General features: G+C 36.8%; 1 protein-coding gene across 1 annotated transcript; it reads right to left on the bottom strand.

Moving 5' to 3' along the window:
- Nucleotides 1-12151: 12151 nt before the first annotated feature.
- Nucleotides 12152-14523, bottom strand: LOC306850103 (uncharacterized protein). The gene is made up of 4 exons (XM_079385545.1): nucleotides 14393-14523; nucleotides 13767-14072; nucleotides 13523-13588; nucleotides 12152-12872 (listed from the first exon to the last, which is right to left on the bottom strand). Exons 1-4 carry the CDS (start codon nucleotides 14439-14441, stop codon nucleotides 12643-12645), a joined length of 651 nt encoding a protein of 216 aa, XP_079241671.1. The 5' UTR covers nucleotides 14442-14523; the 3' UTR covers nucleotides 12152-12642.
- Between the last annotated feature and the right edge of the window lie 2366 nt (nucleotides 14524-16889).

Raw genomic sequence — 16889 nt, 5'->3', positions numbered from 1 at the left:
ATTCCCTTCCACTAGATGGCAGACATGTAGTACTTCGATTCTAGACCAAAATTGTTCGAGGAAATAGCAGAGTAAGCGAGCTATCGTGTCATTGATGCGGAAGCAATTCAGTTCATAGCGTCTGAGTAAATTGTGAGATTTGTGAGAGAAAATCGCCAAACGGCTAATAAAAAGTTGTACTGTGAGGATGTGTTGCAAATGTCATTCACCGATTCTGACTCTGAAGGGGAATATTTGCCTTTTGGAAATGACGATCGGCCGTCTAATGATCGCGCTTCTCCAATGGTGCCATGGTGCCGCGCGCAAGGCGCGATCGTTCACAAAGCACAAACAAGTGATCATTTCAACACTTTGCCCAACGGGGATGGGGGTGGCAGGGGTGGACGTGGTCTTAGTGTCCATAGGAGAGCTGTTGCTCTCTGATAATCGGCCAGATTGCGCTGTTTGTTCTGATCGCGCGCGCTCCAAGGGCCGCCGGCAGACAGTACAGGTGCAGCCAGTTTGGGGCAGGTCTGTGCACTGTGCCATGCAATGAGAGCTACCATACTCTCAAGAACTATAAACTGTCACATAGATACCTGATTGGGCAGATAGCTGGTCAACTGATCAAAACATAGGCACATGTATTTTACTATGGCACAGTAATATAGTAATAATTTACTACTTTCTCCAGTTTTACTGTTGATTTCCTCTTTTCCTGATCATTTGGAATGAGGATAAAAAGACAAAAAATAACAACAACATGCAAATAAGTTCAAACATCCATTCAATATCTATTATTTCCTGAATATTACTGATGAACTGATCAAAAAGTAGGCTACTGTTCACATGCGTTTTACTACTATATAGAATAGTAATATAGTAATAATTTAGTACTTTCTCCTGTTTTATTGTTGGTTTCCTCTTTTCTGATTATTTGGAATGAGGAGAAAAAGACAAAAAAAAACCAAACAAAAAAATCAAACATCAATTCAATATCTACTATTTCCTAAATATTATGAAATTCAAGAGGGCCGCCCCTGATGACGTCATAATATGCAAATTAGATGAGTATATTTACACCCCACATAAACTTTCGGTCATGCTCAACATTTTTCTAATTTACAGTAGATCTCTATCTTTAAGCCATTTCAAGCCACAAGCTTTTGAAATCTTGATGTCAAAATCCAGCATTTTTTCCAAAAAACCCTGGCGCCTAAAGGGTTAACAAAAAATGTTTTGAGAATTAGCAGTCTTTCATGCAGGGCTCTAGACTCATTCTTCCCACTGATCTCACTTTTGCGCACGAGCACATAATTTGGTTGCAATTTGTTTTTTGTTTTTGCTACAACATTTGATTAATCAATGCATGCTGATGAACTTTTATCATAGTTTATATTTATATGGTAACGAAAGTTTTCAACATTCAACTCTTTTTCATCTGTATTATTTGTGATTTAAATTTTGTGAACAGGAATTCCTTTTTTCGTGTGCTTTTTACTTTCAAATTTGCGATCTTGGTGTCACATTTTACAAGAAAAGATCATTGTCTGTTTTGCTTATATCTATACACCTTTAACTTTTTAAGACTAAAACAAAAGATGGATTCATTGTTATTCTTAATTAAAAAGCGCAACAACAATAAAACAGTACGTTGACAATGACAAACTCTTACATAACATTTATCAACAAAAACGAATAAGACGAGGCATGGCATAGGACACACCACATGCTGTACTATATACCTAGTATATTACAGAATGTTTAGCAAACTCTGAGGAAGCAAATAAATATTAATATATATATATATATATATATATATATATATATATTTATTTAATTAAGGAAAGCAGCATAACCTGAGGTAAACAGCAAAGATAACAAGCTTCTCAAAACGAAAACAAAAAGAAAAGTAAAACTAAACTGGCTGTAGCTGACAGGACTTGCATGTTTTTTCTACAAGAATACCACCACGTTCACCTTCTCTGGTTTAAGAAGCGGTCTTTTACTTTAGTTTGAAAACAAATCCATCCGTTGCGCTCCATCCGCGACGCGCACCTTCGCGCTCGTGCTGACGCGGCAAGTATAAACCAGGCTCTACCCACTAAGCGCTCGCGCTGAAAGCACATCTCTTCACGTGATCAGTGAAATCTGACTCCTGCTATAATGTGCTGCGGCTGGCAGCGCGCGCTGTATGAAGCAGACGCTTTGGAGTAGCGACCTGGCACTCGTACAAATGCGACCACGTCAAATTTTAACTCGCAAACAATTACCATTTTGGTCGCAGTCTAGAGCCCTGTCATGTTAAATGTAATCTTCGTATTACAACAATAAAAAAAAAAATTATTTATAAAAAGCTTTAGCAGCAACACTAATATTAGCAGTAAGCAAAATGAACATAGAAAGTCTAATGTTTTCAAATGGAGAAAATAAAGGAAAGGAGTCATATCAACTTCATTTTTAACTTCATTTTTAAAAACAGTTTTTTAAGCTGTTTAATAGGATAAAGAGTGAAGAATAATTCACTAGATAATGTTAATTCACGGAATAATATTCTCTGGAATATTGGAATATAACAAGCATTGTATTTTATTGCATTTCTCAACTGGCATGCTCTAAATTATGCTGCTGACAGCGCGGTTTATCTATGCCTTTACACAGAACTATAGGCTACTCAAACTGCGATCGATCGCGGAGATAAATAATTAATTTCCATAGAGTTGTATTAATTTAGATGTTTATAAACGAAATAATGGTTATATAGTATGTTAATACAATTTAGGGTGCTTCAAAAAAGTGAATCTTGTTAAAAGTTACATGCGGTGGCCGTGCCGAGCATTTCTTGAGCATCAACCGCTGAGTGAACTGCAATATGAAAGCGGCTTCACGAGACTAATGATGAGCATATAGACAACAGAGAGAGAATTACATTCAATGCTTTTCTTTCCAACATGCAATCATTCATGGCTGTATTATTTAATTCATGCAAAGTTACGTCTTTATTGGGAGAGGACTTGACGGATTATCTATGCGACTCCGACTTCACGAGACTAATAGACCACAGAGAGAATTAAATTCAGCGCTTTTATTTCCACCATGTGCTAATTCATGGCTGTGTTATTTCAGGCAAAGTTATAGCCTATCTTTATAGGGACAGGGCTTGACAGAGTATCTTATTTATCATATTTCTTAGAGCCAAGTTGCATTTAAACTATATATCAGGCATTTATGTAATACATCTAATTTGTGCATTAATGCCTGTATTATTAAATAGTTTACTAACTACAGCAAATCAAGTACCTGCACGCCGTTGCTGTCTCGTCTCCCCTCAGATGCGCTGCAATTGCGATCCTGCGCGCAATTCTGAAAACGTCCACAAGATGGCGGTGTTTATCGGGGAATCCGATATTACAAAACCGATATTCGATTATGGAAAAATGCTTAAATATCGGGAAAAATATCGGTAAATCGATATATCGGTCGATCTCTAATTGTGACAACCCTAGATCAAGGTTGATATAACCGGGGTGGAAGTGGGGGATAAGCGCCCACCTCTCAAGAAATGCCTCATATGGCGTGCATCTCTGTCGCCTCTGTCAACCTGGATATTGAGAAGCACCCCAGCTGTGTGGATTAGGGGTCGACCGATATGTGTTTTTCAGGCCCGATGCCGATACCGATTATTACAGACCAAGTAGACCGATAACCGATATATTGAACCGATATATATGTCTGGTGTAAAAATGAAAATGAATGTCAAAATTAAGAATAACAAGGGCTCTGACAAAAACGGCCTTCCCTAGTGTTGGTTGCACTTCTTACTCTTGTCTTCCCCCATGCATCCATCTACAATAAGGGTAATATATAAAGAGAGAGTTAAAAGTGGGGCCACTGCATGCTTCATGATTAAGCCTATGAATACTAAATACTAAAGCTAAACAGCTTGGGGAAATGTAAGTATTTGGCTTCAATAATTTACATGTTAGAAATGTATGTGTAATAGCATAACCTCTCATAATTCTTCATCATAACCTACAAGAGGTGACTATTCAATTCATCATCTAATGCTCATCAATTGATTAATTTAAAAAGCGCAATGTATATAATACGTGTAAATAATTTAATTGTCTTCATAGCTCCATTGTAGAAGTTGCGAAGAAGACCGCAACTATTTTAATGAAACTATAACACTAATAGCCTGTTATAGGCTCACTTGGTTCAATAGCCTATTGAAATGTCCCAATTTCCGTCATCCTAATCTTGGCCTATGTGACAGTAACTTAATCTTGGCCTATGTGACAGTATCTTAGTCTTGGCCTATGTGACAGTAATTTCCATTAGTTTTCATTTACAGAGCAGTGCAAATGAAGGCATAAAACATTAATTTAATTTATCTTTTAATCAAATGAGAGTTGAACTCTATTTTTTGGCAAACAAATGTGTTTACTATAAATTAAAACATGTAAGAAATAGCGTATTGTGTGATTGTTCTTTTAAACAAAAGTTGTAATAATTGTAGTAGTATTAGTAAATAAACCAAACTTTTATTTTGACGGGTTGCCATGAGGACCTCTTACGTTTCTGTAGCCTATTTATGATATGACGATCGTTTTACTCAAACAAAACAGTCAAATGCTCATGAAGTAACTCTCAGAGCAGTTCTGGCGATGATGTTCATGTATTTATGTCCTCATTTAGTGACATGGCAGATGCGGAAAACACCGCGAGCGTCGCGCACTTCTGTGTGTGTGTGTGTGTGTGTGTGTCAAAACCGCGCGTCTGTGCCTTTCACATATACAGAGACACGCCGAACATGCAGAATTCCTATTTAAATAGTCTTTTTGCAGCTTAATGTTTACAGATAGTCCATATCATGAGTCGATTTAAGTGTACTGACCTACTTTTGATTAATTCATCCAAACTTTGACTAATTCCATGACTCCGCGTTATACAGTAAATTCCATATGACTGGATTCCGCGATTCCCCCTGCGTTTCCCCCATCTCGGAAACCATAAATAGATAAAATTGAGGTTTTTACAACTTCAGTGTAGTGGATTGTAATTTATTGCAACTTGTGCAAGGTCTGCTGCTGCCTTTGAGAGAGAACTGATGCGTGATGAAGCAGCACCAGTTAGCAAGCGCTTTCGGTGTGAGAGTGCCTTTAGTCTTCCACGTTGATTGGTCGGACTCCTGACTCTCAACAAATCAGATGCGCGGTGGGCGGAGACTGCTCTAGGCCACAGAGTGGTGAGTTCCGACAGGCTGCATCGGAGCCAAATAGCGCGTTTCAAAATTAAATAATTTTATCGGCACATCGGTTTTGAAAATGACCGATGCCGATTATCATAAAAATACTTAATATCGGTGCCAATAATCGGCCAGGTCGATAATCGGTCGACCCCTAGTGTGGATAGGGGGTGTCTGCTGCATGGGCAACAACTGATTCTCCATATTACCTTGCCCAGGCCTTGTGGCTCCACTGGAGAGGACAATCCAGTGACGCCGCAAGGTGTCAACACATCATGGGAAGTGGCAGTTACCGGTGATAATTAGAGTAACAAATGACCTACTCTTATCATCTGATCGTGGTTGTAGCTCTCTATTAGTGCTACTGGATCTTAGTGCCACGTTTGACACTATCGACCACAACATTCTTTTGAATAGACTAGAAAACTTTTTTGGCATTAGTGGACGTGCATTAACATTGTTCAAATCGTACTTATCTGACAGCCATTAATTTGTAGCAGTGAATGAAGAGGTATCATATCGATCACAAGTGCAGTATGGAGTACCTCAAGGTTCAGTACTAGGGCCATTACTTTTCACGCTTTACATTTTACCCTTGGGAAATATCATCAGGAAACACAGTGTTAGCTTTCACTGTTATGCTGATGCAGCGTGGCTGGTCTAAACATAAGCACTGACTCCAGTGATACACCATAGATTTGTGCAGATGCGCAGATCAGCACTAACGTCTGCTGTTAAAAATTAACCATCCATTCACCATATCATCACGCAAAACTAAGAATTAGAATCAGTGTATTGTGACGATCAAATATAGGTGCGAGTGGGTGGATAATCTGAAGCAGTGGACTCGGGTGAAGTTTGAGCTCATCCGTGCATCTCTACAACACACTGACATGGGTCACCAGTATCAAACAATTGGCTAGTTGCATATCTCCAACATCTTGGATTTCAGTTCTAGCGAGTGTGTACATAGATACTTCCGGTTGTGCTAAACACCAGTGCAGAGATCCGGGGAAATCCAAATATTGCCTTCTATGTATACACTTCAAATACAGATAAGATCTACACTGCTATTATTCCTATACTGTAAATGTTAACTCTGCCAGTGCATTTGAAACTTAGGTATGTTTGGGTCCAGTAAATGAATGAAATACACTAATCCCTACTGTTCACGAAACGAACGTTGAACTCATGGTCTGTACACACAGCTACACAATGTCTTTTTCCTTTACCAATTGTGTAAATTTACAAATTACTTATTTCTCGAGTTTGTATTACAGAGATTTTTTTTTTTTAAATTAGATATTTATCTTGTGAGACATTGGCTGAGATTGATCTTCATAAATATACTTTTCTCAATTGTGCACATACATAAGATTGTTCCATCATTTTCACAACATATTTTAATATTTTACACAGTTAACTTTGCATCAAGGATATTTTTTAAATGAAAAAAATGGGCTGTAAAAGGATACAACAAATAAATTAATTATCAGATAAAACAAATCTTTAAATTACTAATGCAAAAGAAATCGTAAAAATACTTGCACTGCTTACAGATATTGATTTATGCAACAGATCTTTCACAAAACAAATATTAATAAAACACACAGGGAAATGCAAACACTGATCTTTTAATTAATGCAAACCTACCATAATTACATTAGGCTATATTAAATTGTACAATTACAGTTCTAAATTATCAAATAAAGTGAATAAAACAAAAATCTTGAGTGTCTCGTTTGACAGTCTCAAACCTTATGATCTTATAAATAGCAGTCAGAACAAAAACAACTCTTGAAAATGTACAGTATTGCACATTTGAGTGATTTGTGTTTGAATGAAGAGATCCCCGTAGACTGAGTAACCACTGACACTAAACCGCATAATCAAGAATGAAGCAATTCTCCACGTTTTATCTCCATGAATTTCCACAAAGAGGTACGCAATAATGTAGGGAGGATATTTTCTCTTGTCTTTGATATACCACTATCCGATATTTAATTAGAAAAACATTAATTATATCTATCTAGCCAAGTTTCGTATGAAGTTCCCCTTACAGTAAATGTGAACTTCGCAAGACCGGAAGTAAGTGTGCACACACTCGCGTCGCCAAAGCTCACCAGTGCCATCTTGTGCACTGAGCCCATAAAGCACGCTCTGCTGGACAAACTAAGTAATTAAACCATTTAGAAGCATTTGATCTGCGTAATGGTAGCGCGGCGCTCATCGTTTACTCAGGAAAAAGGTCTATATGTTCTAAAAAAAATTATAATAATCGGCACCATATTCGCCGATAGCGATATATCTGCGACAGGCTCATTCCGGCTGATAAAATCGACAAAAGGATATAACGGTCGAGCTCTAATTTTCATATTTTTGTAGCAAAAACTAGGGCTGTGCAATTTCAATTTCAGCCACCAACCAGCCCCTTTCCAGCAGTGCGCGTTCACTCCTCCACAAAAGCCCAATTTCATGTGTAAATCAGTAAAATCATGTGACGCGACTTCTGCAAAATGGGACATGCTTCATTTTTTTAAGTGTATTAGATTTATTAGGTTTTAAAAGCACAAAAGTCAATTTGCGCTGTTGCTCGGGACGATTTCTGTGCCTGCACTTTACACGGATATGTAAAGTCATCTTTTAGTTTAAGGGGTGCACCTTAATGGGCAAATACACGCAAAAATGTTTCAAAACGCGGCACTTAACGATTATTCACGAAAACCCTCGTCCGCATAGCGATTATTCACGAAAACCCTCGTCCGCTTAGCGATTATTCACGAAAACCCTCGTCCGCTTAGCGATTATTCCCGAAAACCCTCGTCCGCTTAGCGATTATTCACGAAAACCCTCGTCCGCTTAGCGATTATTCACGAAAACCCTCGTCCGCTTAGCGATTATTCACGAAAACCCTCGTCCGCTTAGCGATTATTCACGAAAACCCTCGCCCGCATAGCGATTATTCACGAAAACCCTCGTCCGCATAGCGATTATTCACGAAAACCCTCGTCCGCTTAGCGATTATTCACGAAAACCCTCGTCCGCTTAGCGATTATTCACGAAAACCCTCGTCCGCTTAGCGATTATTCACGAAAACCCTCGTCCGCTTAGCAATTATTCACGTAAAGCGTCGTTATGTAACAAATTAACAAGTGTTGAGAATGAAAATACATGTGTAAGATCCGTGTGGCTCTTAAAGTGACTGCCGACTGTATGCTTAATATTAATCAAACAACAAAAAACTAATTCAAAATCACTAACTGCTCTTGACTGAAGGAAAAAAAGAAAGTTTAATTCTTACAGTGAAGACTATGCTGTTTCATTTTACATTTGATTAACTTTGTTTATTACCCTAGTACTCTGCTGTGGTATTGTGAAATTTCGCTGCTCTCTAAAATATATGCCATGTCAACCTTATAAAAAAAATAAAATAATAATAATAAAAAACATAATAAAAATCATGCTTCTGTTTTTTGCCATAATCGAGCAGCCCTAGCAAAAACTCTAGTCTAGATGAAGAATAAACACCAACCTCCTTGTTCCTCCTGTTTTATTCTCCAGGTTTCTGGTTCTTTATATTTTATTCTCAAGGTTTCTGGTTCCTCGTGTTTTATTCTCCATGTTTCTGGTTCCTCGTGTTTTATTCTCCATGTTTCTGGTTCACTTGTGTTCTCCTCACTCTCTTCTTTAACAAACACCATCTTCACAGCAGATCTCAGTTCAGATGATACTCCTCCAGATATTCCTGCTTGCTTCAAAAATAACGACTCTGAGGATGAGAATATTACAGGTATTTACTGACCTGATTCAAAAACTGTATTTTTCTATTTACAGAAACAACATTTCTAACCGTTTAGCATCCTGACAACACAACAGAGAGCGCGTTGAATCTGAACTTCTTCCTCCTAGACTTCATGGTGTTTGGCAAACAAAAGTGTCTTAGCGCCACCCGCTGGACTGGAGTATGAAGCGGAGAGAGGAGGGAAAATAATACGGGGAAAATTTATATAAATTACTTGGTGAGCCTATAAGGTGCGCTGTATTTATTTATTTTATTTATTTATATATATATTTTTTTTTAAAAAGCCGATCTGCACAAATAAGTAATTAAAATTATAGCCTCACATGGTATTTGATCAGCATCAGGGTCATTCTTCAATTGGGGTGGCAAATGAGAGGCAGAATTTGTAAAAATGCTTGTTTGTTTGTTTTTTCTAATAAAATATATTGCTATGCATTTAAAATTAGTTTAATATGCTGTATCCATTAAAACGAAAGCTTTAGAACATTTAGATTTTTTTATAATTTCAATCAAACTTCTGTCATTTTGAGGAAACACCACAGACTTTATATTGCAAGTTACTATACTCTAACTGTGGTGTTACCATTAAAGACCACAGACAGTGACACCACACAAATCAGCCTAAATCCAGACTTTTCTAAAATGGAGGCTGCCATCATGATGATTTCAAGATCAGGGGACATTTTTGAAATATTAATAAGTATGTATTTATCAAAATTTTGATTAAAACATGTCAGATCTGCAAGTTATCAACATAACACAGACACTAATAAAGTGTGGCACATGAAATTGTCAGAAATTTAGCTAACTTTAAGAAAATTAATAATAAAGAATGTACCCCTCAGATAAACCAGCACCTGCAGTGACCTTTACACACAGGAAGTAGTCCAAATAGATTTCCCCCTTTTCTTAAGGGAGTGACATCCATTGTTGTAACACCACAGACATGAGTTTGGGGGACACAAAGTTCTTCTTAAATAAAAAAATACGTATTTTTTATATAATATAAAAATTGTAGATGTTAAATAAAATCTATATTCACAATATAACCACGTTATTTGTGTTAAAAAATTTATATTGTTGCAATTACATTCCATGGTAACTCTCTATGTGTCATGATTCGCCTACTGTGCAGGAGATGAAGGAGAATTAACATGAACAGTCTTTATTCTTTCAACCAAGCAGAAACACACACATAGGGAGAGGACTGATGACATGGAAAGACACAGGGCTTAAACAGAAGCAAAGTAAACGAGGAAGAACTGAAACAGGTGAGGAGTAATTAAACGCAGGTGGGACTCATGGTACTAAACGAGAACAGGAACAGGAAAAAACAAATATGGGCATAAGGAAACATGAGGGAAACCCAGGCTTGCGTCCCAGTGTGCATACTATCTATCCTAAATTCTATGTGATATTAGTCATTTTCAGTACTATTTAGGGCAGATAGGGTGGATAGTATGCACATTGGGACGCAGGGCAGGCCTGCATTCAGCCCCGACAAAACAGCAAAATGTTTATTAAACGGAAACGGTGGTGCGTTGAACACCTTGTTCTGATGACGCAGGAGTTGCAGCTATGGCAGCTGAGAAGATCACTCTGTGTGTTCTATTTGAAGAATTTTCTGAGCCTGATGAAATCGGTATAGATACGTGTTTAATACTGTAAAATACACTCGATGTTACAGTCACTGCCTTTGCCGTCCAGAATAAAAGAGAACATCCCAGTCGAGTGAAGGGATTTGTGGAAACTGTGGTTCCTAATTACTGTGATCCAACATTTGCCTCGCATTTCAGGATGAAAAGACAAGCATTTCAGTTGAAGGATAATCTGCTTCTTACCTCCGAGACTGTGTTATGATCTATATGACCTTTTTATTTTTATTGTGAGTATTAGGCTCATTATTGCTGATCACTGTTGTTGTGCTATGATATTGTAATATTTACCATAATATAATCAGAGGAGCATAGAAACCCATTGTGCGGTCTGTCTATTTAATAGCGCGTGGTTTATATACACGTTGCTGCTGATTGGGCTGACATTTCCGACACCCACCAAACATGAGAAAATGTATCTCAAACCCCGTTGCACACCGTTTCCAGGAAACATGTCATTCAACCCGGAAACCGTAGAAAAACATTGAGCACCGGTGTGAGCCTGAGCGTGCCCCAGAACATAGAGCACGTGGGGCACAAAACGCAAGACACGGGAACAGAGGCCTGACAGTAAGGCGGGAACATCCATATTTTGTTACAAATGCAATCTCTAAAACTCAATTAAATATGTATTTTAAAACAAAAAAATGTGACTATTAACAGTGCACAAATTGTGTTTACCCTACAGAATACAAACATTTTATGATTTATTGGTATTTAGAAATGTATTTCAACTGTTGTAAAGTAGAGGGACACCACTATAATAATAAAAGATAAATAATAGCCTAATAATAATATAAAAAATAAAAAACCTAAAACCCCCAAACTTTGAACAGGTTTAGCATGAAAAACAACATCCTTGGGTTCTGTGTCCATCTAAATATCTGGGACTTAAGACATAACCGACTGTGTTTACAAGGATATTTTGATATAGGATATTTGTCCTTTCAAATTCAAAATAACACACCCACTTAGCAATTGGTTTCTGGCCCAGCTCTGGTCCACACAACCACTTTACCCTCGGCCCACATACCACAAAGACAGCCCCGGAGTGGCCCTAATCTGAATTAAAGACAGGGGCCACACATGGGCCGTAACTCGGCCAAGTCTCAGCTAGTTTCAGCCTGACGCAGTTATTATTTTCATGTACTGTACCACATTGTTTAAATAGCAAATGCATTTGCACTCATTTATGCGCTCAAGGGTGTGCTGATCTAAAAACGAGGTGTTCAGGTGCATTGTTGGCTATTTTGAGGCAACACACTTATATATATATTTGAGACCTGTCAAACTGATTTATATACCAATCCAGTGCAAACATACAAATATTGTAACATCACTGTAAGGACAATACATTTCTGTTAAAAAACAAGCTCGTCCAGTGGCCTTTTACAGTGATTTCATATTATGTGTCATTTTGATCATAGGAATTAAAATATTAAAAACACTATTACTGTGAAGATCTCTAGCAGTTTATAAATTCACTTTATTCTGTTTATTTATTTATATTTATACAGTGTCTTGTGTGCAGAAGGATTCCAGTAAGTTCATCTGTCAGTCTATATAATCTGTTCCCAAAATAAATGTACATAAAAACATCAAGGAGAATGTGTGCATCGTTTCTGTTTTATGTAGTCAATCAGTATCACATGAATTCTATAAATGACATTCAACTGCTATTTGAATTATATCGAAATACAAACTTTCACTCTGTTGTATAATTAAATCTTTATGAGAAGTCACAAATGGGAGAGTGAACAGAAACAAGAGCTGAGATCATTCTATGGCATCATTTATGGTGCTATGTAATTAACCAACTAATAAATCAATCAAAATCACACTCTGTGCATATCAATAAATGAATTACAAACAACAACAAAACCCAATCCGTTAATAGATATCAATGCAAGTACGGGAAATATTAATGCATGTCTTATTTCTAGGGTTATACCCTAAGTTCAGCAAACATATCTGGAACTAATGCTTCTGCTCATTTCACACTGATGGTCTGATTTCACTCCATGGATCTGACGGAGATATCTAGTCTCTTTCATCCTGTTCAGCTCACTTGAGCCGAGCCTCACTTCTCTGATGTCATAAGCAATAAAAGCAACAGCAGCCACTCCCACCAGAGCAGAGACGACCAATCGGATCACAGTTTCAATAAAACCACAACAGTGGATGTGATCTGAAAAAAGAGAAACGATGAATCAGAACTGTGCCTTTACCTCCTCTTCAATTAGACTTGCAGGTTTTGTGGGTTATATTTAAGTTCAAGCATTCATTGTGAAGGAAAAACATCCAAAAGCTGTACTGTCTGCATGTTTGAATGTGTTTGCATACACTCTTTCTTTGCCAAAACAGCATTAGAGAACATAATTAATATTATTCTAGGCTCTTTTAAAAGCTTCAGCCTCTTCTTTAATCTCAGCTCTCATAGAAACCTGTGCAATTATGTGGTTCTTTCTCTGAGATCTTTTTTTTTGTTGTTTCAATGTTTTATAAAGCCACACGACTCGCGCTCAGACACCTGTTGCTCTTCTGTGGTCTGCTCTCTGCTCCGGTGAAATCACAAAAAGAAAGAAAAGGAAGTGCACTTATTTTTGCACAAACATTTCAATCTTTCTATGAATGCATGAGCTGATCAAATAAACCTTGAATGCAATGTAAGAAAAAGCATCTGCCAAATGCATAAATGCAATGCAAATTCACATCTTGCCATTTTAATTGGTTTATGTGGTGGATTGTTTAGCACCCATCAGCAGTAACATAAAGCGCCACATAAGGATATGTTTGATAACAACTGCATGAGTGTGATTTCTGACTTAAGTGATGTACCTGAACATGGCTGATGGAGTTCAGTAATGTTGGCGTCCTCAGTTTGATTGACAGATACATTATTTACTGCACAAGTGGATGACAAAAAATTGCAGCTTGATGATCTTTCTGGTGATAAAATACTTTGCACAGATTCTGATAATGACAAATACTAATAAGATTTATCTTCAAATGTTCATGTAAGAAATATAGAAAAATACCTAAATGAAGAATGCTCATGCTAACACAGTTATTCTCCACTCACCATAGACAGTAAGATTGAAACGCATGTAGCTGGTCTCTTTGCTGATAACTGTTACTTTATAAAGTCCAGAGTCAGTGGTTCTGGTGTTTGTGATGGTCAGAGATCCAGTCTGATGGTCCAGCTTCAGTCTGTCTTTGAATCTCTCATCAGGACCATCGTATGTTGAGTTGGTTTGCGTGAGTCTGTCAAATTCAGCTATTCTTGTGCTTCCAAACATCCACTGTATCAACAAATATTTCTGTTCTTCAGTAAGATCAGTGTTTAGAGTGACAGAATCTCCCTCCATCACTGATACGGTCTTCACATCTACAGAGAAATGGGAACAGACTATAATCATCAGTTACATTTCTTTAGTGAATATTGGATGAATTGCAGTAATAAGGATGTAAGAATTTAAAGTGAGTGTTATTAGACATTAAAACAATGAAAGTTCAGAAGTTCAGTTTCAGGTAATTTTTCTCTCTTGAAAACAGAAGTGAAACACACATTTGTTTGTGGATCAGACTGATTTCAAACTAAATATCGAGCTCTGTTTGTAAAGATATTAAAGAGATATGGAACTGATAGACTTAAAAAAAAGAAAAAGAAAACCACCGTTTATTTAAAAAAAAACACTCATAACTTACCAACCAGACCCCACGAGCACACAAAGAACAACACAACATCGGTAATCATATCCCCTGCTCGTTTGTCAGACACTTTAAACACGCAGTAAATCTAGCAGCGACCACTTTGTCGCTTCATGTCGCCAAATACCACTAGTAGGCGTTCCCGCTGCTGGTTGCCTATAGAGGATGGTGTTGACTGAATGTGTTTTCTTACCATTTAAAATATACGTTTTGGAGGAGGAACTTTGTACATTAAGTCCATAAACTTAAACCCCCATAATATATATATTTTTTTTTGAGTAATGAATTGAGTAATCAGATAAAATCTGATTTTTTTTGTGTGTGGTAATAAAAACAGACCTAAGTGAACAATAGCCCTTAAAATGATTTAAATATGTATATAATGATATTATGAGGCGATATTAATTCAGTAAAATAAAGTATCAAAAGCAACTAATGTCATGGTTTTATTGAACAACACTGTTATACATAATGCAATACACATCATATAAACAATATACAACAATTAATTAACTTGTATCAATTATGTACAAATGATGGCAGAGGGCGCCAGTGATTGCTTTTGTTAGATTTACAGCGCGATCAGATCCTTGGCATTTAATCTAAATGTCCACTAACTCTTTCATGTTTGGCCACTTCTTTATGATAGAAATGCTACTGTAATTTCTTAAACACGCACATGGACATCAAAATATTTCAATATCTAATTTCAAAATTAGAAACACATTCTCCTGTCTTAGCATAGGTTTACAAATGATAGCACTATTATCTGCTATATTAATGATTATTTTAAAATTGTTTACTATATCGTGTACTGTGTTCATTCATCACTGGAATGCGCCATTTCCTGTATTTTACAGGTGAATTGATCAAATAAATGAATAGAAAGCACGCATATAGCGGCGAAAAACGCAAAACAGTGTTTGAAGAAGGCGTTTTGCGTCACTACGTGTGGGTTGCTTCTTCCCATGTCTTTTAAATTCATGAAATAATCAGTACAATAAAGGCTTTTTAAACAATTTTGAAGAAGAGTGCATTGGATTTCTCTTTTCTACACTGGTTCTTCTTTAAACGTCATTCACGTTTTTGATGAAAGTCGTAATCTTATCTCGTGTAACATCTCTCCGTTAATGTTTTTTCAAAAAACAATCTTTCTTTCTTTTGTAAACCTGTAAACAAACAATGTTTTTGTCTTTTGAGTTTAGGATCTAGTGCGAGCGACTGTAGGACGACAAACAGCAGAGATTAAGCGAAACAGAAAAATAAAAATCTCATCGATCATCTTTAATAAATTCAGATTCTTCACAGCTCTACAACGGCATTAGGAACATGTTTCTCTTTGTGTTTTTATTATTAATGTACGGTAACTTTTGAACCTCGATTTCTTTTCCGTTTCGATTTAGACATGTTTACACAAGTTTAGGCAAGTTTGTTTGATGATGTCTCTATTTAATGATGATTTAGTAATGATAGAGGAAGTAACACATCCAATAGAGATACACTTGAAGAGTATTTTTGCTATTATGCCTACTTGAGAAGAAACATGAAAGACCCAGGGTCAGTTGCATAAACTATATGTTAAAACTGTCTTCAGAAGCAGTTTGAGCAACTTGCAGTAATCAAGGGATAATGCATCCAAACTCAAATTAAACCAATCTAGCACTTTATGTAATTAAGTGACATGAAAAGTTCTGACCAGTCTTGAAAAAAATAAAATGATGACTAACTTTTAACACAGTTTGAGCAGTTTATGCAACCAGCCACAAATGGTTTCAGATAATGTTGTTTTCTACTTCGCCTAAATAGCCTACTATAAGATGAACAAGTCTGAAAACTTATTTAAGTTACAATCTATGAAAACATATCATTAAAGGATAAAATAAAAATGTAGTCCTCAAGTTGTTCTAAACCTATGAGTTTTTGTTCTGTTGAAAATGAAAGCAAAATAAATGTTAAAATGTACACTAAGTGCAAATAGACGCCTTGTTGGCAAAGACTATTTCCACCAACATGTGATTGGGTTAAAACTAAAAAACGACGCTCATTTAGTATTAGTTTCAGTGGTGTAGATGTTAGGCGCATCAACTGACGAACAGTTGTATTGATTAAAATATGAATTGTTCAAGTATAATGAAAGGGAATATAACCATTTCTGTATGAAGTTATTCTACTAATATAATGTTGTATCTGCCTGTGTGTAGAGGCCTGCATGAATGGGACATGGTGAGGCTGCATGTCCTGTTTGACATTACACAAAATATACAAGGGGACCCTTACTTTCACAAACATAAAATTAAGGTCTCCTGTCTGCATCTTGGTAGCAGACTAGACACAAAGCCAACGGTAAAACGCATGTGTATGAAATGTATTGAACACGACTAGAGGAAAAACTATTTAAAGAGGACACAAAAAGATATTTAGGGGAGATCTCTGCAGTTTTCTCGGCCTTATTGTCTAATGATAATAAAGTCTCTCGTCTGGCATCAAAACCTCA

The sequence above is a fragment of the Barbus barbus genome, assembly GCF_936440315.1.
Source record: "Barbus barbus genome assembly, chromosome: 3".
Taxonomy (NCBI): Eukaryota; Metazoa; Chordata; class Actinopteri; order Cypriniformes; family Cyprinidae; genus Barbus; species Barbus barbus.
The sequence above is the reverse complement of the archived record's forward strand: the minus strand, read 5'-3'. Positions and strand labels throughout refer to the sequence as shown.

What these genes read in the sequence shown, in the direction of transcription:
- LOC306850103 (XM_079385545.1), bottom strand. Translation starts at nt 14,441, where the DNA reads ATGATTACCGATGTTGTGTTGTTCTTTGTGTGCTCGTGGGGTCTGGTT. An exon ending in GTGCTCGTGGGGTCTGGTTG is followed by an intron (nt 14,073 to 14,392) that starts GTAAGTTATGAG and finishes ATTTCTCTGTAG; the next exon opens with ATGTGAAGACCGTATCAGTG. An exon ending in ACTCCATCAGCCATGTTCAG is followed by an intron (nt 12,873 to 13,522) that starts GTACATCACTTA and finishes CTCTTTTTTCAG; the next exon opens with ATCACATCCACTGTTGTGGT.